This window comes from Haliotis asinina, chromosome 8 (assembly GCF_037392515.1).
Source record: "Haliotis asinina isolate JCU_RB_2024 chromosome 8, JCU_Hal_asi_v2, whole genome shotgun sequence".
In the NCBI taxonomy this organism is placed as follows: Eukaryota; Metazoa; Mollusca; class Gastropoda; order Lepetellida; family Haliotidae; genus Haliotis; species Haliotis asinina.
Window position 1 is genome coordinate 19,066,419 of NC_090287.1, and position 17,239 is coordinate 19,083,657.

The 17,239-nt window shown below is 38.1% G+C and overlaps 1 protein-coding gene across 2 annotated transcripts in view; it reads right to left on the reverse strand.

Annotated features, from left to right (window-relative positions):
• The window catches only part of LOC137293899 (chromatin-remodeling ATPase INO80-like), a 66,754-nt gene extending 50,222 nt beyond the window's left edge, over positions 1–16,532 (reverse strand). For both annotated transcript variants that reach the window (XM_067824701.1, XM_067824702.1), the window contains exons 1-10: positions 16,341–16,532; positions 10,176–10,329; positions 9,671–9,771; positions 8,566–8,633; positions 7,087–7,218; positions 6,213–6,345; positions 5,492–5,544; positions 4,167–4,322; positions 3,672–3,725; positions 2,768–2,971 (exon numbers count right to left, since the gene is read on the reverse strand). In XM_067824701.1, the coding sequence (XP_067680802.1) occupies positions 2,768–2,971; positions 3,672–3,725; positions 4,167–4,322; positions 5,492–5,544; positions 6,213–6,345; positions 7,087–7,218; positions 8,566–8,633; positions 9,671–9,771; positions 10,176–10,318 (1,044 nt within the window). In that variant the 5' untranslated portion in view covers positions 10,319–10,329; positions 16,341–16,532. The remainder of the gene's footprint in view (positions 1–2,767; positions 2,972–3,671; positions 3,726–4,166; positions 4,323–5,491; positions 5,545–6,212; positions 6,346–7,086; positions 7,219–8,565; positions 8,634–9,670; positions 9,772–10,175; positions 10,330–16,340) is intronic.
• Positions 16,533–17,239: the final 707 nt, after the last annotated feature.

Below are 17,239 nucleotides of genomic sequence, written 5' to 3' on the forward strand. Positions count from 1 at the left end.
GTGTAACTTTCCAAAGTCACTCCCTTACAGTGAAGGACACTGCATATGGGTTTGGTCACCTGAGTAAAAAGTCAAGGGGCTGCAGAAATTGGAATGGAAGGACTTTCCATTTTAAGTGATGACCCTTGAAAGTGAACATTAGAAACTTCTGGTGGCAGGTGAAGAAACTGAAAATTTAAATGCCTCAATGTTAAATATGAGACATAATTTGGTTCAGTTTTTCTTTGGCACAAGAAAAATCGGGAAGTAAAACCCTGGAGTTATGCACACTGAACTGTGGCATTCTATTGCATGTTCCTCCAGGAGAATTGAAATTGTGGATGAATGAATTGAATGCTTATCCTGAGGATACGCTCATTGGAGAGGTTGAATGGTGAGGGGTGGATCCTTGATAACAGGCATTGGATAGCTGTGACTGGAGTCAGGTCTAAAGGAGCGATGGGACGTGGAATCTCAAAAAGACTTCCTACTACTGCCTTGAGGATGAGAAGGAGCCTTGAACTGCAAAGATTCATGAAGGTCTGGATTACAAGAGGTAAAGTGGGGTTCGATGCTGTCTCATTAAGTCTTGAAGTTGAGTTTTCTCACACTGCAACTGTTTCACAGACACTTGAAACTGACTGACATGGTCCACTTTAGATGTATCCTCGACAACAGACTCATTGAAGATTGTATCTCCTGATGAAACAATTCAGCCTTGAATATATTTTCCCAAGAAGACAAATTCAAAGGGCCCTGACATTGCATGAGAAAGAAAAATCTGCTCCAGAACCACCTGAAACTTATCCCATATCAAAGTCATGCTTCCCCTAACATATGCATCCTGGTCAGTACCGGCATGATTGCCAGCCGATGCCACAGGCATCAACAGCCGAAATAATACCAACAGCTGGGATGGAATACTGAATCACAGCATCTAAATGAGCCAATTCCCTGTCCTTGAATGGAATGGAACGAATGGAACCTCGGGACTGTAAAAGCATCCTTTCTCCTCTTAATCTTCTTAAAAGCCGCATTCCAGAGAAGAAGACATATGTGGACGTAAGGGAAGAGTGATACTTGAAATATCTCTATATCTCATGAGATAAAGCATCCAAAGATTTACTGATAACTTGGATAGGTGAAAAACTACCTAACACATGAGCCAGTTCAACAACATAAAAGCTGGCATCTGGGGTGGAGATGTCCAAATGGCCTTGAGAAGGCAAATGAGTCGGAGGCTGCTGCTTTGTAAAAATTGGATGATTATTGCCTGGCACAGTAGGCGGTTCTAGTAGGAGCAGTATGAGCTAAAATGTTCGAATAAGTGTGTGAACCCTGAGAGTGAGAAATGGTTCAGCCAGGTTAATCAGATCAAAATGTTGAACCACTTCTACGAGATGAAAATGAATGATCACCCGAACCAAAATCTTGTCAATCAATTCAACTCTTATGGTCTAGTGAATTGAGTTAGCTATGTGAACCAGTCTGTCCTGGTGAATTTGTTTGGTTGTGTGAATCAGGTCAATTGTGCAAGTCGGCTAGTTCGTGTGAATTGGCCTATCAGTAGGGATGATAGGCAAATGGTTACGATAATGTGAACCACAGCTGGAAGTAAGCCCAGTTCACTTGGTGAAATGAGTTAAGGAGGTGACTTGGTTTGGACTGGGACACTGGAACGATGACAAGAACTCGAACCTCAGTGAGAGTTAGAATGCTTATGCTTCCTTTGAACCTCCGAGCCAGATGGTGATTAATTGACGTGGGTGAATTAATTTGGTGGGATGAAACCAAATGAGTACGAGAACAGAAACACTCCAACAGAACAATGATCATTCAAATCGCAACAATGCACACAATCAGCACATGATGTGTGTGGGTCCCAAGCTGAAAAGTAATTGTATTACACTGAGCGCAAAACATTCATTTTGAAAAGCAAATCTCAAATAATATAAAATCACGGTTACATGGCCAAGCACTAAGAAAGAAAATGAGTATTCAAGATGATCACACAGGTGAGGACTGCGCATGCCACATGCTGTGTCATGGACTAGTGATTGTATCAGGGTAAGGACGCAACCACAACATGGAGAGTGAGTGAGTTGAGTTTTACGCCGCACTCAGCAATATTCCAGCTATATGGCGGCGGTCTGTAAATAATCGAGTCTGGACCAGACAATCCAGTGATCAACAACATGAGCATCGACCTGCGCAATTGGGAACCGATGACATGCGTCAACCAAGTCAGCGAGCCTGACCACCCGATCCCGTTAGTCGCCTCTTACGACAAGCTGAGTCGCCTTCTATGGCAAGCATGGGTTGCTGAAGGCCTATTCTACCCCGGGACCTTCACGGGTCACAACATGGAGACAGGGACAAAGTAGGCCTGGAGCAAAGCTTAATTTTTACTTCTACTCATGGTCAAATGAAGACAGAGGTGCAAGTCGTGAGATAGCATATGTTTAAAAAAATTGGTAAATATCTTGCCAGACAGATACTGACAGGGAAACTGAGCATGAATCTTGATGTCCTCCAGTTTCCATAGTGCAGCCACATCATTATATTTTCCATCAGCAAATCCCTCATTCATAGCGAAATATGACAGACATTCCAATCTGTTTGGTTTTCTGCCAATTATGGTTAACATGGGACCTACTCAGCTTCATAATCCATAGTGGTCAACAAGTGACTCATTCCTCAACCATTCTCACAATCGAAGGGGTCCTCATTAAATAATTCAGTGCATGAGAAACATGTTAGGATGCTCCATGTTATCCTTGTTACCTACCTCTCTCAGCTCTAGGTCCATCTTCCTCTGTTCCAGAGCCTCCTTTTCAGCCTTCCGTCTGTGCTCCTTCTCTACTTTGTCAAACCTCTTCCAGTACAGCAACATCTCCCTAGTGATTCGCCGTGCCCGTGATGGTGTTTCTTTCATTACCTTCTGAGACTGGATGGCTGCTCGACGACACTCCTTCATACACTGTGTTGACACCTGGAAAAACAGTTCTTCAAGAACACTTGCTTTCACTTCAGGATTTTACGTCAGAATTTTACAAAGCTGTTTCAGATGGGTAAAGGATATTACTGCTGCAACGATTCACCCAAACATTTGATTCTTCATACAAGTAGAAGAACATGAGACTTCATTTAACTCTCAGAGTTTAAGTCAGCTGGCTTTTTTAGTGTGAAATCCATCATCAAAGTTGGCAATGTCTCATGACAACAATGCTTATTTTCATCCTGGGGAAAAGAAATCACATTTCACCTTATTTCAGTGCTTTAAACTGCTGGAGTTGGAATGAAAAGTATGTTCTCATTGTGTGGAAACAATTGAAAAAGATAATCAAATAATGAATAGAAATGGTGATATTGGTTATTGATAATCAGAATAATGATGTCAGATTCAAAATCAAATCATATTGTTGCTGCCCTAGAGGATATATTTATACAACTCAATCACAATGAACTAAGCTTGTAGAGAACTGACAGATATAACATACTGGGGGTTTCTGTTCTGGCCACTTGCCGTATACTATTGTCAACATGCATATTACAATGGTCAAAACAAACTAAAACTAATGGCCCTATGAGTGTATAACCATTGATTACTGTTTCTTGATCTTTTGGTACATTGGTGTGGCTGAATTTGAAACAAGCCATAAAGGAAAGTTGTTTATTAAGATATTCTTTACCTTCTTCAACAGTGTAAGCATTTCTTTCCTTGCAGATGCTTTCTGCTTTTGAGCCTGAAATGATAATAATTTTGTAAGTAAAAGCAGGTTAACTATAACACAAAGATAAAAATACATTTGAACATAAATTATAAAGCACTTGGATCCCAGGCAATACATTTGGCTCTGTACAAGGCTCTGTACTTCACCTGAATAGTGAAGACATAATGCCAGCCTTGTGTGGGAGTAGAATTCTGATAGAAATTTGTATAGAAAGTTTTAGCTCCATCAGTAATGTAGTTAAGGGCGTATGTTGATAATATAAAACCTGACCATGGACAAATAGAAAACATGCCATAATGTTACCACTAGCCTGACTCACTCACTGCAGTGAGCTAACAACTGAGCTTCATTTGGCACATACTTACATTTTTCTATTCAAAAAAATAAAGAGGAATATTATGAATCTTTTTTATGTGAAGATAAGCCTTAAACTGAGCTAGGAAGCTAAGATACCTTTGGAATTTCTTTCTTTGCAATAGCTATCCATATTCTCCTTCTCTTGATGTCTGCCTGTTCTGGGGTGAGTTTTTTCTGTTTGCCTGACCGTTTGGCCATCCGAGACTGATGCATCAGCATCTCCAAAACAGCTGGGTCAATCTCACCAAGGCTCTGAAACATGTCCATAGAAACTATTGAGCATCTATTCATAATGAAGAGCAATCTCTTTTCAAAGTGGGTCCAATTCATGGTTTACATAGGATACATATAAAGGCCGACAAAAGAAAATGAATTTTACTATGTGGAAATAGGATTTCCATTGTGCAAATGCATGTTATCATACAATGGATAGTGTTCTCAGGAGGATAAAGCCAACAGATATTTTTGGTATCCATTGGGGTCCTTTACAGATATTGATGCAAATTGGAGAGGTCGTCTGCAAATTTTAGGGACTACTTTCAGAGTGTAAACAAAGATGGCATCAAAGGTCGGTGACTGTGTCAGGATTGACGACTCTGGTTACTGTACTGTCAGAGCTTTGATCACAGGAAAGTCATGCCTGGTTATGATAGATGGAGTAGATTATAAAGTGAAGATAGAAATCCATAGGCTTGCGAAGATACCAAACGTTTTCCGACCGACTGTCACTGTTAGTGAGAGAACGGCATAGGAATTCAGGGGCACAATGTCACACGAACAGTAAAGCGTATCTATTGTTCAAAAGGTTATTGAAATTTTCTGAAATTCCACTCGTGCTTTTTTGTTATTTTTCAAACGTAAGCTAAGATTTGTTGGTAACAATCTGGCAGCTTGCTAAATGCAATGTTTATTCCTAATGCAGGATATTAACTATCCCAAAACACACTTACGTGAAAACCTATATTTACATAAAAATCCATTTTCATATGAAAAAGTCGTGGTTTTGAAAACTGTCATCTGGTAAAGGGAGGCTACTACATTAGATACAATTTCATCAAAAAGCATTAACACGCGGGTCTATTTAAAGCTGACCAATCTGTGTACATGAATGGGTGTTTCTCAACTCAGGTTTACTGGTTGCAATAAGAAATTCGTCATTTTCAGTGTTGCTATTTCATACACACCACAAAGAAATGTTACTTGGGAAGAATTATAAAAGCCTGAGAAGTAGACAAAATTCCAAACCCCTACGCATCCCAACATCATGAGTGAAATGTTTTTATCAATTTGTCTTAATCTGCTGCACTTGACGAACAACAGACATAAGTGTGGTTAAAAGTTAACCATCTATACGTAATTCAAAATACTGCACCAATAGTACTTATAAAATTGGTGTTTGTTTAGTGTGCTATCAATCTCACCTCCAAATCTCCATTTTCTTGATCTTTCTCCCTTTTAAGTTTCTTCAGTTTGGCTTAAAAGATAAAAACAAGTATTGTAAAATCTTGACAAAAATAGTATCTGCACACAGTCTAAGTAAACTTAGTCTCAGTGTATTTCGTTACACTTCACCACTGAGTCTAACAAAACCTAGTAGAAGGTCCCGTCAGGTAACCTTTGAGTGACCAATGACCATCCAATCAAACGCAAGACGGTTAACAGATTTAACCAATCAGACAACGGCTATTATTTAGGGATCAGAGGGACTTTCGAAATATTCAGGTCACTGACACAGATCTCTCCACAAACAAAAATCTGCATATAACACAGTTATTTGACCTGCAGTATATATGCTTTAGGGTTTCTGTTGACATGGTTACCATTAGCTAATATTTCCTCAAGATAACATTCGCGGAATGTTGCCAAAAGCACTATTTTCAGTGACTGTTTACTCACCATTACCATGGTTGTATTTACACCGTGTGCATAACACGAGAGCGAGCATATGCTAAATAGCATTCGGAAGTGTTCAGGTACAAACCTTATCAAGACGAAAACTTCAAAAGGTGTGTGCGAATGTGCACTTTCACAATTTGGTAAGCTGTGTTCTGATTGGTCAGTCTCAAAGGTTATCTAACGCGACCTCCCATAAGGGTTTGTTAGACTCAGTAGTGGAGTGTATTTAAATAACAACACTCTTACCTTTAACTTTCTTTTCCATTTTCTTCTGTTCCCTTGAAATCTTCTTCCTTGGCCCAGCAATAGCCTTGAAGTGTTCAGGGTACTTGTCATAGTTGGAAAGAAGCCCTGTGCTGTAATACTGGTACTGATGAAGCTGAAGTAGGAGTAAGTGGTTCAGTGAGGTTTATGCCGCCTTTTCACGATATTCTAGCAATATTCCAGCCATATCATGTGGGGGACACCAGAAATGGGCTTCAAACATTGTACCTATTAGGGGAATTGAATCAGGGTCTCCAACGTGACAATACATGAACTATTAGGCAACCACACCTCTTTCACAGTACAAACTATGTATTGTGATGATCAGTATACACCACTGGATACATGCTGGCATTTCCACATTATCAGAAAGATCACAAGTCTTTCAGATATCTTCTTTGTTGTTTCGTGAATAATACAGCAATATTCCAGCTATTTGACTATGGAAAATGGTTGAATCCGAAAAATTCAGTTACAGACAATGTTCGTAACAGTTTACATCAGTGGGGTGTGAAAATATCAATCAATCAAGCCAACTACCTGATCCATCTCACTACCAACAAAGGCTCCAACGAATTCATTCAAGCCGACATGAGCCCAAAGGGCACACTATCATGACTCAGTGTGTGTCGAAGAATGTATGTAAGCAGCCTGTATACAACACCCTTAGGTTCCCTCTAACTATAATCGGTGGGCATCACCTTCCATCTTAGCCAACCATACACCAGGAATGTCCCCATCTTCAGTAGACTAAGAAGACAGGTGAATGTCAAATTTAAACCAAGTCTTTGACAATCTCATTATCAAAGTGAGTTGCATATTTTCCCAATCGTTGTAGTAAAAATATTGTGCATACCCCAGTATCCTGGTAGAAATGCATCTGATGTTTTTTCTGGAACTTGTGGAATTTGAGCATGGACTGCAACTCCTCCTGTGAAATTGATCGGTCTTCATCTTCATCTGATGAGCTGTCGCTAAGCAGAATATTCTGGGAAAATATGCAGGAATAACAGAGAGATGTTATGTTTGAAACATACATTTCAATACAAAGTCAAAACAGAATAAAATAAGTGTGAATTATATTGTCTCACTCTAAAAACATTTTCTCAATATTCTTTAACATTCAAATTTTCTTCAGTATCCTCTTATCTTTCTTCAAGACTCTATAAAGACCTCCTGAAAAGCCCAGCTGACTGACACATGGTATAATGAACTCTTACGTCTTTTTTCCAATTTGGAAACAAAGGGTATAGAGAACAGAAAAATAAAAGCAAATATTAGATATGGAATTTGTCTGTACAGAAAACAAGAGCCTGATGAACATACGTAAAACATTTATGAGCATCTGTCTTGTCCACACAATTCAGACCTGTGACCTAAGGAACATGTGCACAGTTATCTGTTTCCAAAATGAGAAGCCATGGTCATCAATATCCCCTTCCACTAGTGTTCTGTTCCTGTTTTTTAACTCCACAACATTTATGTCCTGAAAGCACATACCACATTTAGCTTGCGTGTCTATAATAGCTACTGAGAAAATCTGTCTCCATTGAGGATACTGTGCACGAAGTTAAGAAACACATGACAAGGGCCATAACCCAACAAATTGTAACATTGTTTCCATTTGTGAACTCCATTAAGTCATTCATGTCCTGAAAACACGCCAAACTTGGTTTCCATATCTGTAAGTATAATGGTTTCCAAAAACATGTGTCTCCATCAAGGTTATGCAGCACTAAATCAAGTAATACAGGTCAAGGACCATAACGGTAACATGGTTTCCGTCTTCAATATCTTCATCAATGCATTCATGTCCCGAAAACAAAAAACAAATTTGGTTTCCCTATCAATAACGACATTTGAAAAATCTGTGCCCATCATCTTGGACGGATGGAGCTCAAACCTATATATCCTATTTTGTGACAGGTGATAAAAAGTACAACACTGGATGCCAGGAAATGCTTTATGTTGAATATCATGTATGTCAATGTAAAAGATATTTACAATGATACAACATTTCTTTCATCATATACTTTAAATTAAGGCACACTTACATTTTAATCATCCACAAACACCAGAAATAAACCGAAAAGGACATAAGTGAATGACATGGATTGGCTCAGCTTCATGTGGGCTGGAAGTAGCACTGCATGACAAGCTCACATCGAACTGGCACGTTCTGTGGATTGTCAGCAAAAGATCTTGGGAAACAATTTACAAAAGCAGGGCACGGTAAACTTGCAATCACCGTGGGGCACGGTAAATTGGTAATCACTGTCACGCATACTTCCCAATATACTCAGGGACCTCACTGGGACAAATAAAGGGAACTTACTTTTAACCACTTGCGACTCTTCTTCACTCTACTAAAGTTATACAGCCTAGTTTTATCTGCTCTTCTTTCTGCAATGAAAGAATCCAAAGTCCTCAAAATATTACAACATTTTTTATCTAAATTTGAAAGACAGTAAACTTTCTTTTTTATCCTGTTAGAGGTTATTTAGCTGCTCCAGTAATATATATTTTCAAAAATGAATTGTTTTTACATTCAGAAACTGATATCATAAACAAAGATTCAGTTAAGAAATAAATTATTTTACATAAGTGTCATTTTTCCATTACTTACAAGCAGTCTTTATAAAACAGTCCCTCCTGGATTCCGCGGTGAATTTTTAAGGATTCCGCAGCAAATTTAAGCCAATTCTGCACTAATATTTTTCAATATTCTGCAAAACATTCTGCGGTTAAACTTTTAGAAAAAAAAACAACAAAAACATTATACAGACCTTCACAGTTTAATTCTTAAACAGATATAAAGTTAAGTGGACAGTATATATCACATCTTGGGTAAGTTTGATGACAAAGCACCCACACTTTTTTCTGTGTTTGAGAACTAAACACTTTCTGAAAGTTATTTCTCTCCTCTCATTTGTAACTTTGATGCAGACAAACAACTTACGCTTTCATGCAAGTAACAATTTCATATTTAAATGAAGTCTGAAACAATTTCAATTGCAGTGTTAAATTCATCTAATATTATTTGAAACGATGCCTAAAACTTGCTTTATTAATAAAGCATCTTTAATCAAGATTATTTTGAAAATGTTGTCAAATAAATATGTCAGTTTGTTTCATGTGTAACTGATTCTTCTTTTCACATTACGTTTTATTTCGGCTGTCAGTCAGCTTCACTCAATTTTTAAAATAAGCAAATTCTGCGGCCGAAAAAGTGGCAAATTCTGCACGAAAATGTGTTTTGGGTGGACCAGACGTTTTTCTGCATGGAAAGGTAAATTCCGCGATTTACTCTGCAACAGCGGAATCGTGGAATCCAGGAGGGACTGATAAAAGTTAAAAATGGGAATCAAAGTTATTTGGTCTACTTAAATTAGGCTTCAGTATAAATGACATGTGACTGATTATTTCTTGCATCATCATACCATCTTTAGTGATTGTTATGCCGTTGAGGATCTTGTTTCCTTCTCCATCTTTTATACACGGCTTGAGAATATCGGTCTCAGCATCTGTGTCAGTACCATCGCTAGCAAAACAAGTAAGTGATCAATATTTTTAAAATCAGCATAAACTAATAATTTAGAAGTCTAAAACAGCTGACTGTTTACTGTTTTAATACACCTCATCCTCAACACCTTCATTGTGTCTTGTACAGTGACATCTACAATGTCCTTTCGATATCCTGTTTATAAAAAATGTGCAATACTGGAAATCACAAAGAATATCATACATTAATAAAGAGCAAAATGGGTGATGGTCAAATCATCTGAGGTCTTTTTCACCTTGAGTCACAAAACATTTAGCAAACACCATGTCCATCTAAAGAATTCTTAACATCAATCTTTGACAGCTCCTGATTTTACTGTTAAATTCATACCAATCATATTAAAATGTTAATAAGTTATAAATTCCTTTAACAGTTACACATACCTTTCACCAATTGGTTCTGTTAATAAGTTTTCAACATATGTGAGGAGTGGTGCAAGATTGAGAGAGCGCTCTAAACCCTGAACAGGTAAAGGTTTTGCCAGCTGTTGTCCATAGTTATGTTCCAAGGAGGCCTCTGAGGACATTGTGCATTGTCCTGAAACCAAGTAGAGAACCAGTATTTTAGCAAGTACAGAAAACTCTGTATGGTTTCAAGTTTCACTTCCTGAAGTCTTCCGTTAATCTGTCATACAGACCCTGAAACAAACATATTCAAGAAAGCCCAGCCAAGTCTAGAATATGTGGCAAGTCTAGATTCCCAAGTCTCTGTAGATGAGTTCAGTCTCTGAAAATGAAGATAGTCTTTGGGTTCCTTTTCATTATATTGTTATATACTATTGACAAAAATTAAGGGAACTAAGAAAGTGAATGCAGCAAACGTTGAGGTGAAAGGGTGCATTACTGCAGCACTCCACCCAAATGCAATATCCAAGACAATGAAATTCCAAATGATGCATTACCAACACGTGATGATTGTGCACACAGAAGTTAACCTCTGTAAATGTATTGGAGAACTCACAATCACAAATACAATAGAGTTGAACATATGCTGAAAAATGCCTCTGAGGCAGTATGTCAATGAACAGACAAAATGGGGAATTATGGGGATGATAGAAGTAGGGTGGGGAGAGACATCACTGTGTCAAGTTGCCTGAATGTTGGGTAAATCAAAAAGGGTGATTTCATGCCTGAGGGACGAGTACTGTCAAACTGGTGGGGCTGCAATGAGACCTGGATGTGGTAGACCAAAATCAACGACACCATGACAAAATTGTCTCATTTCATTAATAGCCCTACGCAATAGGTTCATATCAGCACCTGAAATCAACAGGGAAATCCGTACACTCTCTGGGCAATGAATTTCACACTCAACCATTAAAAAATGGCTCTATTAAGCTTTGGCACTGTAGTGGTGAGCGGTATGCCAGGGTGGCAATTATTCACCATGATCGACATGGTAGTGTTATGGTGTCAGGCTGGGTTACACAAAACAGGTGATAAGATCAGGCCCCGATTTCTCCAAACCAACTTAAGTTTTTACTCAAATCTCAAACTGAGTTCACAATTTGAAATAGCTGAAGTTTTAACTCAACTGCATTTTTGACACATAAAACCCAAACAAATTAAGTAATCTATTTGTGAAACTCATATTGTTTCCTATAGTTTGAGTTTTGAGCCAATTTCAGTTCATTCTGAAAAGTGCCTTTTCTCAAATTTGAGTAAAATCTCAGACTTAAGTTTGTTTCAAGAAATCGGGGCCTGGTCAGTGTTAATGGTTCCTTGACTGGTCAGAGATACATTGATGAAATTTTGTGTCCTGTTGTGGCTCCACTGGATAGAATCATCGGCAGGAATTTTGAATTCCAAGACCATAATGTCAGACCACATCGGGCTCAAATTGTCACAGCTATCTCAAACGAGAAGGCATACAGACGTTGGACTGGCCCTTTAAGTCCCCAGCCCTGTCCCCAATTGCACATCTATGGGACATTCTCGGTCAAAGGGTGTACGTCAGGGACCCCGCACCCATCAACCTGGCCCAGCTTGGCCCAGCTCTGCAGGAGGAATTCGTGACTACTTCGTGACCTCTGCTGCACAGCCATGAAGCAATTGAGAGTTTAATTATAGACAGATCAATTAAGGTGAAGTCATTTTTATTCCATTACAAATGTATTAGGAAAACAAATAAAACACTTTGAAGGTTAATCATCTGCCAGTGGTTGAAATGATAAAACTATTAGGTCGGAAAAATAACGAAGCCAATGTACATATATTTTGTCTCATAACCATTATTAGTTTATTGTCATATTTGTATGATTTTGAAAATTAATAAAAGAACACACGGCCTGCTTATACTTATAGTAAATTTCTAACATGAGGGTAACATTTAAACATTGTATAGACTGTCAATGTGGATCCTAATTCACACACGCCCTATGCGCAATCTAGTGTGTGTTTTCTGTCATATAGATTCTGCTGAATGCTACAACAAATAAATTAGAACAAAATGCAAATAATGAATTTAAAACAGACAAATGTTACAGCAACAATGTCAGGCTACTACCTTGTTCAGGAATGTATATCCATCAATATCTACATAAAAGAATGATATTCCATTCATCTGCAGCTGGTAAAAATTCCTGCTCTATGTTGTGCGTCTTACAACAGTCTAATATGCCAAAAAGCAACACATCATTTAAGGTCTTTCACATTGGTGAAAGCCTGATAAACCTCTCATTGGTCACCCAAGATAGGTCACACCTGGCGACTACTTGTATGATGTCCGCCATTCTAAGTAATTTAGTTAACCAATAATGAGCAATCAATCAGTCAATGCAATGGTGTTTAATTCTTTGAAGGGAGGATGTTGTTTTTACAGTCACACTTTGTAACAGGGTGTAGTCACTATAGATTAGTACATCTACACTCACTGCCTTTTGACAAAGCCACTGTAGATTCTAGTGTAGAAGATGTTTGTTTTTGTACCTCAGCTGATAAACACTCTTGCATCACTTACATGCACATATTTCATAACATACAATACATTTGCCACTACAGGCCTTAATTTATAATGTTGAGTATTTATTCCAGACAGCAGAAATGCCAAATGGGAACACTTGTTGCGTAATCTGAGAGGTGTTATCACTAATTATACCTGTTATAAATTTATTAACTGATCATCAAGTGAATGATGACAAATAACATGTGTAGGTTTATATCATCAAATGCGAGTTACAGCAAGGAAGATGTAATCTCTGTGTCGCATGCAGCCTGAAAACACTTATGGGCCGATACTGGTTTGAGGATACCAATTTTTCGGACTAATATGAAACAAATGGCTTGCTATGTGCCAAACTGGATCAGTCACTATAGCATCCAGGCATCAGACCAAAAAACCTACACTGCTGGGATATTTTGTTCCAATCAGACAAGGATTACCATGAATATTTGTAAATAATGGCATATGATGGGCATCTGGCCTCCTGACTGTTTAGGGTGAAAAATTCTGCTAATGTGGACAGGAGCCCAGTCCCTATGCCCGTCACAGTCGAGGGAGCGGGTGCTGACCAATTTGCAGCTTGGTTTCGCAATTAGACCGTTGGCGAGAAACACTATTTGCTCCGCATCAGTGCCCCTTTAAGTCACTACCCTGTAAGTAGGAGATGAAGGAGATGAAGCTCACCTAATCATACTGATCAATACCTCAAATTGCATTTGTCCATATGCTTGTCATGGATCAAATGACAGTGAAATTCATTACAAAAATTTATTTTATTCCTTTATTAGAGTTAAGGCATGGCAAATTCAGTTTCCAATTTGTATCACCTTCATTAAAAACAATGTTAGTCAATGCCCATTTAACGGAAAATTTGCTTGCATAGCCTTGGTTGATCAAAATCTGTTTACAGAATGTCAATTAATTTGTGGGATTTCGATTAGATTATGCCAATGCCAAACCTCCTGAAGTCAACAAGTTTGATAAGTAATCTTGAGGCACAAGAGAACAGCCAACTTCAGCTACCCAAAAAAGGAAAATGAGATTGCTTTAGAGTGTTTTCAATGCATCATTGCTTAAAGGTCACCATACAACTTATCCTCAGTACTTTTCATAACACTCCACTACTGAGTCTAACAAAACCTTACGGGAGGTCGCGTCAGGTAACCTTTGAGACTGACCAATCAGAACAAAGCTTACCAAATCACAAAAGTGGACATTCACACATACCTTTTGAAGTTTTTATCTCGAAAAGGTTCGCACACGAATGCTTCTGAATGCCATTTAGCGTATGTTCGCTTTTGGGTGATGGACATGGCTTACGTACAACCATGACAACAGTGAGTAAAGAGTCGCTCAAAATAGTGCTTTTGACAATATTCAAGGATGCTGTCTTGCAGAAATATTAGCTAATGGTAACCATGTCAACTGAAACCCCAAAGCGTATATACTGCAGGTCAAATAACTGTGTTATATGCGGATTTTTGTAAGTGGGGAGATCTGTGTCAGTGACCTGAATACTTTGAAAGTCCCTCCGATCCCTAAATAATAGCCGTTGTCTGATTGGTTAAATCTGTTAACTGTCTCGCGTTTGATTGGACGGTCATTGGTTGCTCAAAGGTTACCTGACGCGACCTTCTAAGTTTTGTTAGACTCAGTGGTGGAGTGTAACGAAACACACTGAGACTAAGTTTACTTAGACTGGGAATGACAAGAAATTTAAGTTCCAACTGTATTCAATGTAACGTACATGGAAAATAGACATGGTTGTTCCTTTACACAGGGTGATACTTTTGAGGAAACAATAAAATGGTTTAAACTCAGAATACTGGTGTTATTATCTCTAACTACATTACAACCAAAGTTATCCTGAACTACTAGTTTGAGATAGACATTTTGAAGTACATATTCATCTCATACTTAGACAGGGTTATACCTCCATTGAGGTAGAATAAGCATACATATTTCGTATCATAATGTATGTTGATATCCACAATGCAGCATCAATACTGTCTCACCCTTAACGTTTAGTGGAATGGTCAAATGTCAAAATTAACACAATCAATTAAAACAAGATATGGCCTTAGCCTTACCAACTAAACACCCCAATATTAATTTTGAAAAAGATCAGCAGTGTACTGAGTAATAGTCATCAATAAGGTTTAGTGAGTACGTTCAGTTTTACACCATTTAGCAATATTCCAGCAAATATCATAACTGGCAACACCAGACCAGGTTATTGGGCTTCATGCACTGTACGCATGTAGGGAATCAAACCCAAGGTCTTCAGCATTTAACCCCAAGTGAGTTAGTGTGTGAGTGAAGAAGTTGGATTTCAGCAATATTCCCGCAATATCAGGGGATGGACACCACAAATGGCTTTCACACATTGCACCCATCATGGCCATGGGGGGAATCGAACCTATGTCTTTGGTGAGACAAGAAAACGCTTTGACCACTAGGCCATCCTACTCCTTAAGAAAAGTAACCTGTAACAATAACAAATCTGGTTTCCTTGTGATAAAAACTGATCATCTGTTCCAGTATGGAATTTCTCCAAAATTATGGTTTAATTATATTTCTCTAATGAACTATTGCAGTTATATAAAGCATTTAAGCCACTTCTCACTGTCAAGCTCTTGTTATAATTTTTACAATTGTGGAATGTTATTATTCTGAAAATTTTAGAGGGAAATATTCCTACATTTGTGAATTCATGAAAGTCATGTGGAAGTAAGTTAGCGCTGGAAATTGCAAAGATACTGGCAACAACTCTGATCAAAATCACAAGAATAATCTTAAATAAAAAAGGGAACACAATCTTTTTTTTGAAAAAGCTTCAGACCAAATTCTCCTAAAATTCTTGTAAATATGATCATCATAGCAGCAGTGAAGTAACACTAAAGCTAATGGGAAAAGAAAGCTCTAATTCACAATATACATACATTCAGACATGCCTTTGTCGTACTAATTAAGGCACCAACAGGTCGGTGTAACTTAAAATAAAACATGACAGAAAAATTATGATTTCCTACTCCAGTCTTTGAAAAATAACTGTATTTAGTTCCATTTCACTCATACTATCTGTTTTGGATGCGAGCGTAAACCGAATCAAATGCCATTATTATTATTAGACCACAGTCTCAACTGCCATTTCATCAAAGAATCGTTGTTTTTGTTGTTCACGATGTCGTATGTAGAGAATGTCATTTATTATTATGCCAATGGGGAGGAAGTAGGACGATAAGTATCTTTCCACGTGCTAACGATTTCCAAGGTAATGTCTTTATCAAGGTTATTTCTTATAACATCGCGATGAGTTTCGGATCAATTTTCAGTGTTTTAAATAATTGTGTGTAGGCACGTAAGTAGATTAATCAACAAGTTGGCTCGTGTGGCTGTCTCTATGCATCACGAATGAGATTTATTGTATAAAACAACACGGCACTGAGGTCCCCGCGACCTCGTGCTTCATATTCCTCCTTCGACTGCTCGTCAGCATTTCCTTCGTTCTCTCGCTAAAATCACCAACCTTGTTTCAAAACCGGCAAAAGCAGACGAAAACATGTCTACGAATGCGAAGGCAATGACAACAAATGATTGTTTCATACCTTCTTGGTAGTATTATGCACAAAATGTCTGCTTGCATCCGGAGCAAAGTCCCCAGAACGCCAGCTACCAATATGGCGATTTGCGAGTTGTAGTATTGGGAGCGGGCAATGGCAGGCAGCCGCAAATAAACCATGACTTTCCTCTCGCTACGCAGGGGGTCTCCCGCCATTATTCGCATTCATCTCGAACGCAAAATCTTATGGTTTGTTTGCAAAACAGCGACAAGTGAGACAGCATTTTTGTATCGCAAAAGCCTCTATAATTATATTCGATATTTTGTATGAATTTGTGAAGCGTTTTCTCACCAAACTAAAAAGATATTTCCAAAATGCATTTCGGATAGTGTGAGAGTGTAACCTACTTTTAACATTACGGGAGTTCACGGGAATAAATAAATGCAAACATGTTTCGACTAAAGTAACAAGTAAACCAAAACATTGGGTTGCAATTTAAATAAGACACCTTTCGTGTAATAACTTGGACAATAAAGTTTCATGTTAAAAAACATTTAGGTGTAATAAAACGCTTTACTATTACCCAGAATTCCATAATGCACCTCAAACTTGGCTCCGTATTCATAGCAAAATCATAATGTATGGTTCCTATGAAAGAAATATATTCTTATGCTCTAGTTGGTCATCAGATTACGGATCATCTGCATTCTTTCAATATTGCGTGTCTTTTTTTCTCAGCAAAATCGGATGTACTCATTTCCATGACAGTTTTGTTTGTTAATACTGGAGCATCGTACGATCACATTTACTCAGTTGAGGATTAAAAAAGAAGACATAGAAAAAAATGAAAACAAAAATCCTTGACCAACGACATAGGATTCTATATAGGGACCTAACTGTCCGTTCTTCATTTGACATGTAGAGAAACATTTTCGTCACATGAA